This window comes from Salmo salar, chromosome 06, assembly GCF_965601325.2.
Source record: "Salmo salar chromosome 06, fSalSal1, whole genome shotgun sequence".
NCBI lineage: Eukaryota > Metazoa > Chordata > Actinopteri > Salmoniformes > Salmonidae > Salmo > Salmo salar.
Window position 1 is genome coordinate 53,910,337 of NC_138296.1, and position 19,114 is coordinate 53,929,450.

The 19,114-nt window shown below is 42.6% G+C and overlaps 1 protein-coding gene across 1 annotated transcript in view; it reads right to left on the minus strand.

Annotated features, from left to right (window-relative positions):
• Positions 1 to 18,743, minus strand: part of LOC106607584 (serine/threonine-protein phosphatase 2A 56 kDa regulatory subunit) — a 163,771-nt gene extending 145,028 nt beyond the window's left edge. Inside the window, exon 1 of the mRNA XM_014204662.3 lies at positions 17,642 to 18,743. Coding sequence (XP_014060137.1) covers positions 17,642 to 17,786 — 145 coding nt within the window. The 5' untranslated portion in view covers positions 17,787 to 18,743. The remainder of the gene's footprint in view (positions 1 to 17,641) is intronic.
• Between the last annotated feature and the right edge of the window lie 371 nt (positions 18,744 to 19,114).

Below are 19,114 nucleotides of genomic sequence, written 5' to 3' on the forward strand. Positions count from 1 at the left end.
TTCTATCCAAAGCCAATAATTATATGCATATTCTAGTTACTGGGCAGGAGTAGTAACCAGATTAAATCGGGTACGTTTTTTATCCAGCCGTGTCAATACTGCCCCCTAGCCCTAACAGGTTAACCTCTTGGGGCTATGTGGGACGCTAGCGTGCCACCCGTGGTGCACCCTATCAACAGCAGGTGCATTTCAAGAGCGGCAAATTTGAAACCAAATAAATGTCAAAATTCAAATTTTTCAAACATACAACTATCTTACACCCTTTGAAAGATAAACATCTCCTTAATCTAACCACGTTGTCCGATTTCAAAAAGGTTTTACGGCAAAAGCATAAAGTTAGATTATGTTAGGAGAGTACATTGACAATAGCTGTGTGTAATGTTTTGTCAATTCAAAGACAGGCGTCACCAAAACCATAAAACCAGCTAAAATGATGCACTAACCTTTGACAATCTCCATCAGATGACACTCCTAGGACATTATGTTAGACAATGCATGCATTTTTAGTTCTATCAAGTTCATATTTATATCCAAAAACAGCGTTTTACTATGGCGTTGATGTTCAGGAAATCGTTTCCCTTCAATAACCGGCAGTCAAGTCAGCACCACAAATTAAATAATTAAAATTAGAAAACATTGGTAAAATATTATATTGTCATTTAAAGAATTATAGATTTACATCTCTTGAACGCAATCGACTTGCCAGATTTAAAAATAACCTTACTGGGAAATCACACTTTGCAATAATCTGAGCACTGCGCCCAGAAAAATACGCTTTGCGATACAGACAAACGGCCATGTTGGAGAGATCTAAAATCGAAAATACTATGTAAATAATCCATTACCTTTGATTCTCTTCATCAGATGTCACTTCCAGGAATCCCAGGTCCATAACAAATGTAGTTTTGTTCAAAAAAGCTCATAATTTATGTCCAAAAAGCTCTGTGTTGTTAGCACATGATCTAAGCCCGCCGGACTTCACTTCATGAACGAGGGGAAAAAATATATTTACGTTCGTTCAAACATGTCAAACGTTGTATAGCATAAATCATTAGTGCCTTTTTTAACCAGAACATGAATAATATTCAAGGTGGACGAATGCATTCTCTTTTAAAACGTATTGTAACGAGGGTACCCAACATGACCTCGCGCGCCAGAGTCTAATCGGCCATCACCGTTCCAAGGCTCTTGTTCGGTCAGATCTCATAGTAGAAGATTCAAAACACTTTGTAAAGGCTGGTGACATCTAGTGGAAGCAATAGGAAGTGCCAAAACAATCAGCCCCTGTGTGTTTCAATGGCATAGGCTTAAAGGTAATTCAACACATCAGGTATCCACTTCCTGTCAGAAAATGTCTCAGGGTTTTGCCTGCCAAATGAGTTCTGTTATACTCAGACACCATTCAAACAGTTTTAGAAACTTTAGGGTGTTTTCTATCCATATATAATAAGTATATGCATATTCTAGTTACTGGGTAGGATTAGTAACCAGATTAAATCGGGTACGTTTTGTTATCCAGCCGTGAAAATACTGCCCCCTAGCCCCAACAGGTTAACAATGCCACTGAAAATATAAAAAAATTAGGTCCAAGCGTCTTCGACAGAGGGGATCAAGCTAATTCTGTACCAATTTACAGAGGCCAGCTCATGAAGTTTTTTACCATGCGTCTATGACAAATCAGGACAGGTCATTTCACTGAGCAGCCATTACGAACACAGGCTGTAAAACAGTGATCACTAAGGTCATTACAGAAAACACCAGACTGATACCTCATGTGAGGATAACGTCAAGGAGAGTAGCCTTTTCTGGGTGTTTGGAGTCATACTTTGTGGGATTGGTAATAATCTGAGAAAGATTTAGGGAGTCCCATTGCTTTAAGCATGTCCCAGTTTAGGTCACCGAGCAGGACAAATTCAGACTTAGTTTAAGGGGCCAGGAGAGAGCTCAGGGCAGGTAGGGTACAGACCGATGCTGATGGAGGACGATAACACCCAGTAACAGTCAATGAAGAGCTATTTGAAAGTTTAAGGCTTAAAACCAGCAAATCAAATTGTTTGGGGACAGACTTGGTGGGGACAACCGATCACTGAAGGTGATCCTTGGTAAAGATTGCCACTCCACCACCTTTGGAAGATCTGTCTTGCCGAAAAAGGTTATAACCAGAATGGTTAACATCAGTATTCAAAACACTCTCTTAACCACGAATCAGTAATGACCAACATATCTGGATTGTAGCTGTGAATCCACACTTTCAATTCATCCATTTTAGGTAGTAAGCTTCTAGTGTTACTGTGCAGAAAACACAGGATTTTTCGAGAGCAGAAATCAGTGAAGCAGGTATCAGAGCACAAGTCAGAATTGGGGCTAGCAACAGTAAATAGGCCAGGGTGTACATGCACATTTCAAGATATCGTCAACAGTAATTAAATCAAGGCACGGTCAAGGACAAGAAGAGCTCTGCAGTGTCGATATATGACATTTGAATGTGCATTACATGGCAACAAGATCATATTGTACAGCAATTTCATCAAGTAACATGAATACAAAGCTGGCGAGAGGTGGTTAGAGTAGGATGGGAGGCCAAATGTCTGTAACCAATAAAGAGTCAGAGTCCCGATTGTGGGAACAAACAGTCGGTCCCACGGTTGGGAAAAACAAGGAAGTCCATAGTCAACAAAGCATGAAGGAGTCATGAGGCAAATAGCAAGATGCACAAGAAAACAAACATAATGACATAGGGCTAGCCATTGTAAGTTCAGAGTCACTCGCCCCAACAGTGCCCGTGTGCTGTATGCGAGCGAAAGCTCGGGAGAGGAGGAGGGGGTGGGGGTGGGGGGGGGGTAGACAAGTCAGGGCAGACGGTGAACAGATTGCCAGGTGGAATCCAAGCAGCAGTGGAGCAGGCAACGGGAGTAGGTTTCACACCCACTTGGGAGAAGCTTTTATTTCTTGTAGAAAATGGCAGTGGATGGTCTCTGAACAGATTCAAAGGCCTCTGGATTTGACTGGGATAGCCTGCCCATTTGTTGGGCTCAAAGGCTTCGACACCTTTCATTTCACACCTCAGTGCTAACTGAAGCTGTATCTGGTCTGTCTCAGTTCCAGGTTCTCAGGACTTTGTTTGCCAGAGCACCCTCTGTATAGCTTGGAAAAAGGAATCCCTGATATAATTATTCTTTCCAGATAATTTTGTATGTTTGGAGTTTTGATCTGGAGTTAAGGTTATGTTGTGGAGGGTAGCATCCTGTATATGTCCCTGCAGAAGTTAGGGTATCTTATTGCAAAAAAACATGTTGAAAACTGCAAGAGCTCACATGCAGCTGTGTCTCTCCAAGCAGAGGGAGGGTCTACCTCTAAAGGGTAGAGCTGCCACTTTCAAGGAGCAGGACTCTAACCCGGAAACTTATAAGCAATCCCGCTATGCCCTCCAACAAACCATCAAACAGTCAAAGCATCAATATAGGACTAAGATCGAATCGCACTACAATGGCTCCAACACTCGTCGGATGTGGAAGGGCTGGCAAACTATTACTGACTACAAAGGGAAGCAGTGACACGAGCTGCCCAATGACACAAGCCTACCAGACAAGTTAAGTAACTTCCATGCTCGCGTCGAGGCAAGCAACACTGAAGCATGCATGAGAGCATCAGCTGTTCCGGACGACTATGTGATCACGCTCTCCATAGCCGATGTGAGTAAGACCTTTAAACAGGTCAACATTCACAAGACCGCAGGGCCAGACAGATTACCAGGACGTGTACTGCGAGCATGCGCTGACCAACTGGCAAGTGTCTTCACTGACATTTTCAACCGCTCTCTGACTGAGTCTGTAATACAAACATGTTTCAAGCAGACCACCATAGTACCTGTGCCCAAGAACACCAAGGTAACCTGCCTAAATGACCACCGAACTGTAGCACTCAGTTCTGTAGCCATGAAGTGCTTTTAAAGGCTAGTCATGGCTCACATCAACACCATTATAGACCCACTCCAATTTGCATCCCACTCCACAGATGAAGCAATCTCTACTGCACTCCACACTGCCCTTTCCCACCTGGACAAAAGGAACACCTACATGACATTTTAGACATTTTAGTCATTTAGCAGACGCTCTTATCCAGAGCGACTTACAGTAATGAATGCATACATTTCATTTCATGCATTATTTTTTTTTGTACTGGCCCCCCGTGGGAATCGAACCCACAACCCTGGCGTTGCACACCATGATCTACCAACTGAGCCACAGGAAAGCCTATTACAATGCTATTCATTAACTACAGCTCAGCATTCAACACCATAGTGCCCACAAAGTTCATCACTAAGCTAAGGACCCTGGGACTAAACAACTCCCTCTGTAACTGGATCCTGGATTTCCTGACGGGCCGCCCCCAGGTGGTAAGGGTACGTAACAACACATCTGCCACGCTGATCCTCAACACAGGGGCCCCTCAGGGGTGCATGCTCAGTCCCCTCCTGTACTCCCTGTTCACGCATGACTGCATGGCCAAGCACGACTCCAACACCATCATTAAGTTTGCTGACGACACAACAGTGGTAGGCCTGATCACCGACAACGATGGGACAGCCTATAGGGAGGTCAGAGTCAACCTCTCCCTCAACGTGATCAAGAAAAAGGAGATGATTGCGGACAACAGGAAAAAGAGGACCGAGCACTCCCCCATTCTCATCGACGGGGCTGTAGTGGAGCAGATAGTTTGTTGGGGATGTGGACACCAAGGAACAATCTGTCATGGTCAAAACACACCAAGGAAGTCGTGAAAAGGGCACGACAACGCCTATTCCCCCTCAGGAGACTGAAAATAAGTTCTACAGCTGCACCCGAGAGCATCTTGACTGGTTGCATCACTGCCTGTATGGCAACTGCACTGCCTCCAACTGCAAAGCACAACAGAGGGTAGTGCGTACGGCCCAGTACATCACTGGGGACAAGCTTCCTGCCATCCAGGACCTCTATACCAGGCGGTGTCAGAGGAAGGCCCAAAATAATTGCCAAAGACTTCAGCTATCCTAGTCATAGACTGTCCTCTCTGCTACTGCACAGCAAGCGGTACCGGAGCGCCAAGTCTAGATCCAAAAGGCTTCTCATCAGCTTCTACCCCCAACCCATATGACTCCTGAACAGCTAATCAAATGGCTACCCAGACTATTTGCATTGTCTCCTACCACCATTTTCACACTGCTGCTACTCTGTTTATTATCTACAGTGGGGGAAAAAAGTATTTGATCCCCTGCTGATTTTGTATGTTTGCCCACTGACAAAGAAAGGATCAGTCTATAATTTTAATGGTAGGTTTATTTGAACAGTGAGAGACAGAATAACAACAAAAAAATCTAGAAAAACACATGTCAAAAATGTTATAAATTGATTTGCATTTTAACCTGTTAGGGCTAGGGGGCAGTATTTACACGGCCGGATAAAAAAAACTTACCCGATTTAATCTGGTTATTACTACTGCCCAGAAACTAGAATATGCATATAATTGGCTTTGGATAGAAAACACCCTAAAGTTTCTAAAACTGTTTGAATGGTGTCTGTGAGTATAACAGAAGTCATATGGCAGGCAAAAACCTGAGAAGATTCCTTACAGGAAGTGGCCTGTCTGACAAGTTCTTGTTCTTCTTGACTCTCTTTATTGAAAACTGAGGATCTTTGCTGTAACGTGACACTTCCAACGGCTCCCATAGGCTCTCAGAACCCGGGAAAAAGCTGAATGATGTAATTCCAGCCCCTGGCTGAAAAACATTAGCGCCTTTGGTAAGTGGTCTATCAGAGGACAATCAGACTGAGGCGTGTGCACGAGGCGACACCATGTTTTTATTTTCTCTCTCTTTGAACGTAAACACGCTTTCCCGGTTGGAATATTATCGCTTTTTTACGAGAAAAATTGCATAAAAATTGATTTTAAACAGCGGTTGACATGCTTCGAAGTACGGTAATGGAATATTTAGAATTTTTTTATCACGAAACGCGTCGTGCGCGTCACCCTTCTTTACCCTTTCGGATAGTGTCTTGAACGCACGAACAAAACGCCGCTATTTGGATATAACTATGGATTATTTTGAACCAAACCAACATTTGTTATTGAAGTAGAAGTCCTGGGAGTGCATTCTGACGAAGAACAGCAAAGGTAATAACATTTTTCTTATAGTAAATCTGATTTTGGTGAAGGCTAAACTTGCTGGGTGTCTAAATAGCTAGCCCTGTGATGCCGGGCTATCTACTGAGAACATTGCAAAATGTGCTTTCACCGAAAAGCTATTTTAAAATCGGACATAGCGAGTGCATAGAGGAGTTCTGTATCTATAATTCTTAAAATAATAATGTTTTTTTGTGAACGTTTATCGTGAGTAATTTAGTAAATTCACCAGAAGTTTAGTTGCTAGTTCTGAACGTCACATGCTAATGTAAAAAGCTGGTTTTTGATATAAATATGAACTTGATTGAACAAAACATGCATGTATTGTATAACAATGTCCTAGGATTATCATCTGATGAAGATCATCAAAGGTTAGTGCTGCATTTAGCTGTGGTTTGGGTTTATGTGACATTATATGCTAGCTTGAAAAATGGGTGTCTGATTATATCTGGCTGGGTACTCTGCTGACATAATCTAATGTTTTGCTTTCGTTGTAAAGCCTTTTTGAAATCGGACAGTGTGGTTAGATTAACGAGAGTCTTGTCTTTAAAATGGTGTAAAATAGTCATATGTTTGAGAAATTGAAGTAATAGCATTTCTAAGGTATTTGAATAACGCACCACAGGATTCCACTGGCTGTTACGTAGGTGGGACGATTTCGTCCCACATAACCTAGAGAGGTTAATGAGGGAAATAAGTATTTGACCCCCTCTCAATCAGAAAGATTTCTGGCTCCCAGGTGTCTTTTATACAGGTAACGAGCTGAGATTAGGAGCACACTCTTAATAAAGGGAGTTCTCCTAATCTCAGCTAGTTACCTGTATAAAAGACACCTGTCCACAGAAGCAATCAATCAGATTCCAAACTCTCCACCATGGCCAAGACCAAAGAACTCTCCAAGCATGTCAGGGACAAGATTGTAGACCTACACAAGGCTGGAATGGGCTACAAGACCATCGCCAAGCAGCTTGGTGAGAAGGTGACAACAGTTGGTGCGATTATTCGCAAATGGAAGAAACACAAAAGAACTGTCAATCTCCCTCGGCCTGGGGCTCCATGCAAGACCTCACCTCGTGGAGTTGCAATGATCATGAGAACGATGAGGAATCAGCCCAGAACTACACAGGAGGATCTTGTCAATGATCTCAAGGCAGCTGAAACCAGTCACCAAGAAAACAATTGGGAACACACTACGCCGTGAAGGACTGAAATCCTGCAGTGCCCGCAAGGTCCCCCTGCTCAAGAATACATATACAGACCGTCTGAAGTCTGCCAATGAACATCTGAATGACTCAGAGGACAACTGGTGAAAGTGTTGTGGTCAGATGAGACCAAAATGGAGCTCTTTGACATCAACTCAACTCGCCGTGTTTGAAGGAGGAGGAATGTTGCCTATGACCCCAAGAACACCATCTCCACCATCAAACATGGAGGTGGAAACATTCTGCTTTGGGGGTGTTTTTCTGCTAAGGGGACAGGACAACTTCACCGCATCAAAGGGAGGATGGACGGGGCTATGTACCGTCAAATCTTGGGTGAAAACCTCCTTGCCCCTCAGCCAGGGCATTGAAAATGGGTCGTGGATGGGTATTCCAGCATGACAATGACCCCAAAAACACAGCCAAGGCAACAAAGGAGTGGCTCAAGAAGAAGCACATTAAGGTCCTGGAGTGGCCTAGCCAGTCTCTAGACCTTAATCCCATAGAAAATCTGTGGAGGGAGCTGAAGGTTCGAGTTGCCAAATGTCAACCTCGAAGCCTTAATGACTTGGAGAAGATCTGCAAAGAGGAGTGGGACAAAATCCCTCCTGAGATGTGTTCAAACCAGGTGGCCAACTACAAGAAACGTCTGACCTCTGATTGCCAACAAGGGTTTTGCCACCAAGTACTAAGTCATGTTTTGCAGAGGGGTCAAATACTTATTTCCCTCATTAAAATGCAAATCATTTTATACAATTTTTTACATGCGTTTTTCTGGATTTTTTGTTGTTATTCTGTCTCTCACTGTTCAAATAAACCTACTATTAAAATTATAGACTGATCATTTCTTTGTAAGTGGGCAAATGTACAAAATCAGCAGGGGATCTTTTTTCAGGGGACTTTTTTCCCCCCACTGTATGCATAGTCACTTTACCTCTACATATTACCTCAATTAACCTAACCGCACATTGAATCATTTTTTTACTTAAGTTTGAGTAAATACTTTAACACTTTCTTTTCTTAAAACTGCATTTTGGTTAAGGGCTTGGAAGTAAGCATTTCACTGTTATATTCGGCGCATGTGACAAATACAATATGGATTTGATATGGAAAAATGGACCTTGTGTAGGCTAGGCTACAACCCTTGAAAGGCTGCTGCTAAACTGGTTGGGTGGCGAATTAATTAGTCGCCAGGCAAATGATGCCGGCTGAGCATGTGACGAAAAACAGAAAACAGCTGTCAATGAGCCGATTAAAGACAGTTTTGCTAGAAAAACAGGAGGCCTAGTGGGCCTGGTGGCGACTGCTCTTTTATATTTAACTTGAGTAAATCAAGCAAGAACAGGAGATGAGAATTAGCAGAAATCTCAAGAAATTGGTTGGCTTCTAACAAAGGAATAACTCTAGGGTTATATGGATATGGTGAAATGACAGCATAACTGATGTAATAGGTCTTGAGATTGCTAAGTGTAAAAAAAGGCTCAACTGCAGGTGTGATCCCACAAAATTCTATCTACTCTTAAAAAATAAAAAATAAAAAAAAAAAACAGTCCAATATGTCTGTGTTCTAAAGACTATGCTCCCTTCAGTCACTCACTGTAATTGCTAAGCATGACTTATTCTACACTATAATGTACTGGAGAGTGAGTCAGTGCAAACTAAGGATCCACATACAACCAGTGGAATCTCAGCAGGTTCCCCGCAGCCTAGTTTCTAATAAAAAAACGTCAACACAACATAAACAAAACCCTGGGCTCCATAAGGGACTGGCCAGAGCTTTTACACAGTCCAGTTTCGTTCAAAAGAGAGAAGGGAAAAAAAGAAAACCTAGAAGGAATGGCAGTCATTTCCATTAGGTTTATTTTGGGCATAACAATGTGTCCTGAAAGTGTTTCTCCCACCTGTCGCCCAGTAACCGTAGCACAGGGGTCTTTTACTCACGTTACGACGGCTCCGTCCATGGGACACGGTGTCACTTGAGTAGGTGTTACTGGGTTCTGAGAAAGAGGTCTATCAGCCGGACAGACCGAGGGGGCCGGGGCTGTGCTTAGAGGTCTGGCCTCCTGTAGAGTGAGACATGATATTACACCACTAGACTGCATACCAGATCATGTCCCATACTCAACTAATCACCTGGGGGAAATAAAAGGTATGGTGTTTCACATTGTTCAGCCTGGCCTATGAGCTGATTAACTTATTACATTTAGTACTAGTAAAAAGCTATAAGCTTTACATTTGTATTGCTCTGCTATTACAATCAGCAACCAGGCAATCTCACAACCCTGTGGTTACACCCAGTGTCACATCCATGACCCAAGGTTGAGTGCACTCACACACAGAGCAATTCCGAATGAATGTGCACATATAGTTGCCTGCCATAGCACCCAGGCTGTGATGGGATAGCAATAAAAGTGATGCGAGTGATCGATGATGTCTGGTAGGTTGTGGTCGACAGAGAGCACTCATATTTACCACTTGACAGGCATCTATTGCAAATGAGTCAGTTTTCACATTAATAAAAAGAGACAGACTCATCCACATGAAAGCAGCATGCCATACCCCTTTGATCTAAAAATAAATATGAATTGATTCCCGGTCTGTTGGCACACACAGTGGAAACAAGTCACATGACAAAGCCTATCAATCTATGTGCATTTGACAAAGCAGGATACGAGTTAGCTAAGCTAGCGACCTAACTAATCCGTGTTCGACACCCCTGAAGACCAATCGCTTCAAGACTGGCAGGGTTTTGATCAGATCCATCTTTAAAACACCTCTGAAGTCGGACTTCAAATGAAGGCAGCTATCTTTGGGAAAATCTCAAATTTGTCAAACGTGCTTTGCGAAATACCTCGCAGGGCTTCTGGCTGCCATGGCAACCATGCCGGACTCCCAGTGAGTCATCATTTAGGTATCTTTCACACAACATGGGGCTATAAACACTCCAGCATCTCCAATGCAGCAAGGAAGAGGAGCTTCTTTACAGCTGTAGCAGTTCCCAAGATTGCTATACTGTGATTTATGCATTATCTCTAGCCAATCATTATGTAGTAAAGAACTTTGAATGTTTTTTCAAGTGCAGTCGCAAAAACCATCAAGCGCTATGATGAAACTGGCTCTCATGAGGAGCGGCACAGGAAAGGAAGACAGAGTTACCTCTGCCGCAGAGGATACATTCATTCGAGTTACCAGCCTCAGATTACAACCCAAATAAATGATTCACAGAGTTCAAGTAACAGACAAACATCAACTGTTCAGAGGAGACTGCGTGAATCAGGCATGCATGGTCGAATTGCTGCAAAGAAATCACTATTAAAGAACACCAATAAGAAAAGACTTGCTTGGGCCAAGAAACACAATCAAAGGACATTAGACCGGTGGAAATCTGTCATTTGGTCTGATGAGTCCAAATTTGAGATTTTTGGTTCCAACCGACCTGTCTTTATGAGACGCAGAGTAGGTGAATGGATGATCTCTGCATGTGTGGTTCCCACTGTGAAGCATGGAGGTGGTTTGATGGTCCTTTGCTGGCGACACTGATTTATTTGGAATTCATGGCACAGTTAACCAGCATAACGACAACATCATTCTGCAGCGATACGCCATTCCATCTGGTTGGCGCTTAGTGGAACTATCATTTGTTTTTCCAACAGGACAATGTACCAAAACACACCTCCAGGCTGTGTAAGGGCTATTTGGAGTGATGGAGTGCGGCATCAGATGACCTGGCCTCCACAATCACCTGGACTCAGCCCAATTGAGATGGTTTGGGATGAGCTGGACCGCAGAGTGAAGGAAAAGTAGCCAACAAGTGCTCAGCATATGTGGGAACTCCTTCAAGACTGTTGGAAAAGCATTCTCATGAAGCTGTTTGATAGAATGCCATGAGTGTGCAAAGCTGTCATCAAGGCAAAGGGTGGCTACTTTGAAGAAAAACCCAGGAATGAGTAGGTGTCCAAACTTTTCACTGGTACTGCACGCACACACAGTACAAAACATTAGGAACACCTTCCTAATATGGAGTTGCACCCCCCCCCCCCCCTTTTGCCCTCAGAACAGACTCAATTTGTTGGGGCATGGACTATACAAGGTGTCGAAAGCGTTCCACAGGGATGCTGGCCCTTGTTGACTCCAATGCTTCCCACAGTTGCGTCTTGGCTGAATCTCCTTTGGATGGCTGACCATTCTTGATACACAAGGGAAACTGTTGAGCACGGAAAAACCCAGCGGCGTTGCAGTTCTTGACACAAACCGGTGCGCCTGGCACCTACTAACATACCCTGTTAAAAGGCACTTAAATATTTTGTCTTGCCCATTCACCCTCAATGGCACGCATACACAATTTTTATTTTACCTTTATTTAACTTGGCAAGTCAGTTAAGAACAAATTCTTATTTACAATGACGGCCTACACCGGCCAAACCCGGATGACGATGAACCAATTGTGCGCCGCCCTATGGGACTCCCAATCACGGCCGGTTGTGATACAGCCTGGATTCGAACCAGGGTGTCTGCAGTGAGGCCTCTAGCACTGAGACACAGTGCCTTAGACTGCAGCGCCACTCGGGAGCCATTCTCAATTGTCTCAAGGGTTAAAAATCCTTCTTTAACCTGTCTCTTCCCCTTCATCTACACTGATTGAAGTGGATTTAAACAGGTGACATCAAAAAGGGATCACCCCTTTCACCTGGATTCACCTGGTCAGTCATTCTGTGTCATGGAAAGAGCAAGTGTTCCTAATGTTTTGTACATCGTTGTTGTCCAGCTGTACCTGCGCCAAAACTCTGGTATTTTTTTTTCTTTCATCCTTTAGCTTGTTCTCCATCTTTTTAAATAGTGAGCCAACATGTTTTCAGCACTTATTTGCATGATAGATCAAAACAAATTTTCTCATGCTCTCGCATCTCTCTCCAGCAGACATACAGAGCAATATGTTTGGAACATCAAATCGCAATATCAAATCACAATACATATAGAATTGTGAGAATTGCAATACATATCGTATCAGCACTTAAGTATCGTGGACGATATTATCTTGAGGTCCCTGACAATTCCCAGCCCAAACAAACATAGCACGATTAAAGCTGAGAAAGGTCACAGTAAAGCATTTAGGCTATTGTCATGATGCGTAGACTGTGGGATATAGTGTTATAATGCAAATAAGTTCAGATGTGTAGGCAAGCCTTTTAGAATGCATTGAAATATGAGCAATGTCAAGCTGTTTGTGTTTTAGGAAATAGGCCCATGTGTGTGGGCTAATTGTTCAGGACTATTCCAGAGGAAATCACTTTTTATTCATAACAGAGGCATTCATATGAATCCAAAGCTGTCGCTCCCCTATCAGTGCAGGCACAGCTAAGCCAATTTTATAAAACCAGAGGTGCACAACCACGTTGCTTCCTGTCAAGAGTAAGGATTTAAAATAAATCAAAACAGGCCATCTATCTTTATACCCATGGAATATTTCAATGTGAGTGAAACAGCAAATCGACCTGGGTGAGTTATTTAAAAAGTAGTTGACTGGGAACAAGAGGGAGAGCCAGAGTGAGTCCTCTGGGGAGCAGACAGGAACCATTCCTTGGACTTCAACCACAGGTGGAACCACAGTCAGCAATCAAATGAGCATGGTGTAAACCTCTATGTGGGAGTCAAACACACACCCATGCACAGCTAACTGCAAATAAATTATTGCCCCAATTGAACTTTGCTCATTTGACACATCAGAGCCTACACCAACACAAGAGGTGAGCTACTCCTCCTCTGTGCAACCCATTTCACTCAAGCATTAGGCTAGCTCTGCTATTACTCTTACAGGCTCACAGATGGGACAAAAGGGGGTCAGAGGAACAGACAGATTAGGCAACACAAGAGAGGTAGGGTGAGGTCTCTGCTCCAGAGAGAGAGGGAAGGATAGAGGGAGGAAGGGAGAGTGAGAGATAGTTGGTGGGGGAATTAGAAGCCTGTCTGACACACACATCCTGGTCATGGCAATCACCTCCCCAGCAAGACTTCCAGTTAGCTCCCCTCCTCACAGCCAAACAAACACTGTGCCTAATTACTTTGAAGTCACTCAAATAAGCATGCATTCTTGCACAGCTTTACAGGGACAGCCAATCCTTCTGCAGGTTATTCTGTCTGAAAGGCTGAAAAAACATCACATTACTTTGTACCAGAGTATGTGAGCGGACTTGAGCAGTCAATAATCCAACTCATGTCCTTTCCAACCGCTCCGCTAAAAACCGCTCCTTGCTCACAGGAAGAAAAAAAAAGCTGCTACAACTTCACTTCATTCATTAAAATCAATTTAACCAACACCCATCTATTTTGTGACTACATAGTTTTCCCATTTGGATTCGAAACCAAACCATATGACTTGAACGAAAATATTTTTTATAAAACAAAAAGATGACTAAGAAGCGCTCATCATTTCAAATAGGCTACATGTCATATTAAACAGCACATAAAACACTAAATAGGTCAGGAGCAAGGCAGGTAGTCTAAGAAATAATGAAAATGAATTATTTAGGCTATATTATTAGCCTATTATCTCTATTTCAAGGCCATAGACCGCAAAGAAATAAGCATTTGCGAGTGCGACACTAGGCTGGAAGGAACATTGAGCACTCAGCATTTAAACAACATTTTGTTGTATTAAATCATTATAGTCTCAATTGCACATATTGGCTGTGACTTAGTTAGAAGTAAAAATGAAACAAAAAATGACTTATTAGACCTTTGAATTCACTTTTAGAAACACGAGTTTGGCCAGAGTCTGTGGCTTCAGGCTCATGCGATGGTGCCTTGAAGGCAGGCCAGCAGCGGAGAATACCCTCTCCGCGCTTGCAGAGCTACTGGGGATGCTAAACACCCTCCGGGCCACTGTTTCTAGGCTGGGCAGGGATGCAGAATTGTTTTTCAATAGGTAGGCCTAAAAGGTTTTTAGGCAAGCAAAATTACCCTGTCAAAACAGAAATCTCCTTGAAAAAGAGGTAATATGTCAGGCCTATTGGGCCAAAATCAATGATACAATTCTATCTATGCAATAGGCTTTCTATTTATTTTATTTTAGAGTTTATGTTTATAAATACTTTGTTACAATGACACGCAAGCTACCAACCTGGTTACTTTCTGTTAGCGTGTGCACGTAGTACTCTGTCATGCTTTCGGGATATGTGTCTTTTCAGATTCCACAATGATTATTTAGTTGTGGACACTACATTACCCTCTTTTGCACTTGGGCCTCATCTTCCTAAGTCACCTTGATTATGTACCTGTGTTTCATCAGTTTATGAAAATATTGAAAAATAAATATATACACACACACCAAACCCCTCTACACAATCCTCCATTCAAAGCAGTGAGTCACGGCAGCATTATCATCACCCGGAGCTGAACCCGTCTGTGACGTCATTAATAAAAAATGCCACCCATTCACAGACACAAGAATGCAAAGGTAGCCTCGAGGTTAAGGTCGACTACAACTATCAGAATAGAAAGGGCCATGAAACTACATACTAGGCTAGACTACTACTATATAACTACTAGGTACTAAACAATTAAAAGACTAATTGAGAACTTTCCATGATCAAATTAATACTGATGCCAACATAGAAATGTTCAATTTCTATTCAGAAAGAGCTTGTTTATCCATTATCATGTGCTCCCCATAGACATTAAAACCAATAGATAGTGAAAGCGCTGACGTCATCCATGTATTCCTATGGAAAACTCCTGATTGAATTTGAAGCGCCATATTGCTGAATGGCACCAACAACAAAAACGTTCACTAAGGACCTTGGTGACTCTAAAATAACCCGAGGGGATCAAACTTGATCATAATAATCTAATTTTACAGCCCAAAACGTCCAGAATTGTTTTCCTTTTCTGGGCTGTTCTGGCAATTGTAATTTACATAGGCTTTCTAGGAGTGACCTGGGCTTTTGGCACCTCTAGGTTTCAACGCAGTAGCTTCCCAGCTCCAGACCGGACACTGGGGGCCTGGTGGGAGACCACCCCACTGAGTGAAGCCTAAAGCACCCTAGGGTCTCTCCCTCTGCACCTGTCCTTCTGGTCCCACTGGTGTGGGGCCGTTTATGACACGTTACTCTGTAATATCCATCAATGCCTTCATTCAGTGTAGTGTATAACTAACTGCACATTACCTTTCTAACCAAACAAAGACGAAACCTCACAAATAACAACCAGTCAAACATTTTATCAATCCACAAGCAGCAGTAACCAAGTCAATGCCATGTAGGCCCAAGGTTTAGTGTGTCTGCACTTTTCCCTTGCCATTTCAACATGCTGGAAGGCTAACTAGTCTGAACTTGACTGCTGAAATCAGTGAGAGGTTTTGCTTTAGAAAATTAAGTTTCAGGAGTCTTCACAATACCATGCAGTAGTTGTGAGGACAGGGTGGATTTTGAGTCTTCAAATGGCCTCTTAAGATGAAAGGAAGCACATTGATTCAAACTTATGGACACATGTTATTCCTGAATACATTGACATTTCTCTCCCAGGCAGGCTTCTGCCAAAATCTCTATTACTCTGCATCAACATTAAAGATCAAATTGTCATTACAACACAGATGCCATTAAGCTACATTGGAGAGTTCCTATAATGAACTGTACAAATGACCTGGGGACAGACAAGCCACAGTGGGAGCCCATCAGATAATAACCAAGCTCTTGACCTTGTAATATGTTGAGTTGACAAAGGGAAGTTCCTCACTGTTGCTCAATTCACACGTGTGATTGAGCTATGTAGCCAAGACTGAATTTGGCAAAATTCCTGAATGAAGATAAAGGTATGCACTTAAAAGTGCAGGGCGATTTGGATTCTGGTATTCTGAACCTTTCTCATCAACTCCAATAATACTGCAGTATGAAGCAATCTAATCTCCATAGGTTTCATTGTGTGTCTGACAGTTTCGAATTGAGGAATTTGACTATAGAAATGTTTCTTTAGAGGCAACTGTTTAATGTATAAATCTTGAAATATCCTATAACACAAGTTACAGTAGCTAGAAGAGATTACAATTATCCTGGCTGCCAAGGTGTACAAAACATATCACTCTCTGCAACTGGGTTGAAATTCTCAGAAAGGGACAGATTTTTTTAATACCTTTATTTAACTAGGCAAGTCAGTTAAGAACAATTTCTTATTTACAATGACTGCCTACACCGGACAAACCCAGATGATGCTGGGCCAATTGTGCGCCGCCCTATGGGACTCCCAATCACGGCCGGTTTGTGATACAGCCTGGCTTCGAACCAGGGTGTCTGTAGTGGGGCCTCTAGCACTGAGATGCAGTGCCTTAGACCGCTGTGCCACTGGGGCGCCCTAATACACAGGCTACTCTTTACCAAAACTAAAAATATAAAGTTATTAAATACTGTAGTAGGCCTATGTTTACAGAGAGCTCTGTAGCTTGCTTGCATGTATTCAAAACAGAAATGAATGTAATTGTCTGGCCTTAGGACCATATGTCTCATACAGGAAAATAACCACAAACTTCATTACTCAACAAATATCCAGGTGAATCGTGATAGTAGTATGGTACAATATGTAGCTGGCAGGAATAACATGCATTTGTATTTATTAGGGATCCCATTAGCTATCCTTCCTGGGGTCCAAACACATTAAGGCACTTGCATCACACATAAAACGAAAGATAATACAGTACAACATTATTACACCACTACATATCTACAATACAAAATGTATAATACCATCATACAACAATATTACAATGTACGTCTGTGTAGAGTGCATGTGCTAGCATGCGTGTGCATGTGTCTACCTGTGTCTCTTCACAGTCCCCTCTCAAAATAACAGATACCATACATAACAACGGTGCCATTTCTGAGAATGGAGGAACTGACACCGATGGAGAAAAGATTACAGAACAGAGATCAGCACCAACTAAAACGTAGGCAGTGAACAATTTACAACAGTATCTGCAATTAGATCAATCGCATCAGCTCAATGTAGCCTAGTTTACAAGGATTGCACTTCAGTGTTCACACCTGAACACGGATCACAGCTGGGTGCCCAGGAACAGAAGCTGAAAATGCATGTCATCGCAACTGTCATTAGCTACCCATAGCTTCCGCGTTGCATTCACCACCAACACATTTGTATCCCTGTACAGATCGATGTCTGAGTACGTCAGGTATTGATCACGTTTGCAGGTGTAATGGGAAAGTATCAACACTACACCACCACCCTTTCATGGACACTATTTCAGGCAGAATTGTTAATCCTCTAATAGTTAGTCTTACCTTTGAGCTGCGGCAAGGGTGAAAGCTCAGTAAGAGTTTGAGTTCGGAACTGGGACGACCCTTGAGATTTCTTCTGTTTCTGGGCTTTCCTCATTGATTTTCGTGTGAACCCGTCCACTTTCTCAGTCGCAGAGATAGCCGACATTGTGGTGCATAAACTATAACGTAAAAATATGTTTTTACAAGTGCACCAAAGACAGATTCAGGGGTTACCACACGTAGGCTATGTCTCCCAGCCACATCAAAATATTCTCCAACTTGAAATAATGGAGTGAACCGCAAGCTTTAAAAAAAAAACACCTCTTCTCCTTGTTGGATCCACTACTGTAGCTTGTTAATCAGTTTCCATGTAAAGCCCGCATAATTCGGTCCGCTTGTTGAGAGTCCAGCGAGCTGTTTACAAAACGAACGTTAAGCGTTAACAAGCCAAAGTTGCTAGGCTAACGTTAACTAACTAATTGTCTGACAACAGAAACATTGGCTAACTAAATTGCTCGGTATATTTGTTAACTTGTAATTTCTGCAATATACCTGTTGCTAGTGTTGTCATTGTTATAGCTAACTAGCTATTTCAGAGAAAGCAAGTAATGTTATGCCATGTACTGTAAATGACAGACAAATAAATGCTACCGCTAGCTAGCTTCTTGGCTAACGTGTTAAAACGCACAGTTAGCTAGCTAGATAATATGAACATTTACAATTTAAAGCGAACTCTCATGATGAAATTCATACTAATTTTCACAAGAAAAATAAATACTGTAGTCCGTGTCTTGTAGCCGCAGTTGGCTTTGTCAAAAAAAAACAGTCTGGACGAATGAAGTCTGGCAACCTCGACCTAACGTTACTCAGTAACGTTCATATCGGAAAAACAGCGGCGCCAATGGAGTCATGTTCCCGTGTCCATTTAGTCGGAATTATCTGTTCATCGAGTTGCACTGACACCCCGATAAGGAATTTTCAGTTATGCTCGGACCTCAACAATAACTTTTCCAATAGATTCGCTAGATAAAACACATCCATGCAGAAGCCACAACACTGTAGACTCTGTGCAACCGTAAACAGTTTCGCATCGTTGTCGGGTTGCATTTTGTGACACGAGTGTACGTAATTTGACAGGCAACGCCAGTATCCAACAAAAATGTCGAAAGTTGCATGCTCCATGCCTTTTTAACCAATCGAATTCGATTAAGACCGGGCTCTAAACCATGTGACAATGGGCGGATTCGATTATGCTAAGCCGCGGGCACCGGGCAAATGCCCATGACGTCATCGGACGAAAGCGGGGAGGGAGGAGCGCCTCTCAAATCGAACAGTAATCTGTGCCGCTCGGTCATTTTGTCAACAAGGCAGCATAGTGCAGTCCAGAAACATTCAAGATATATTTTCCTCAAAATAAATGTTTGAAGTGTCTAACAATTTGTTTAATCAAAAGCAATCGCTTTGCACGCCATAACACATAATCGTACAAATTAC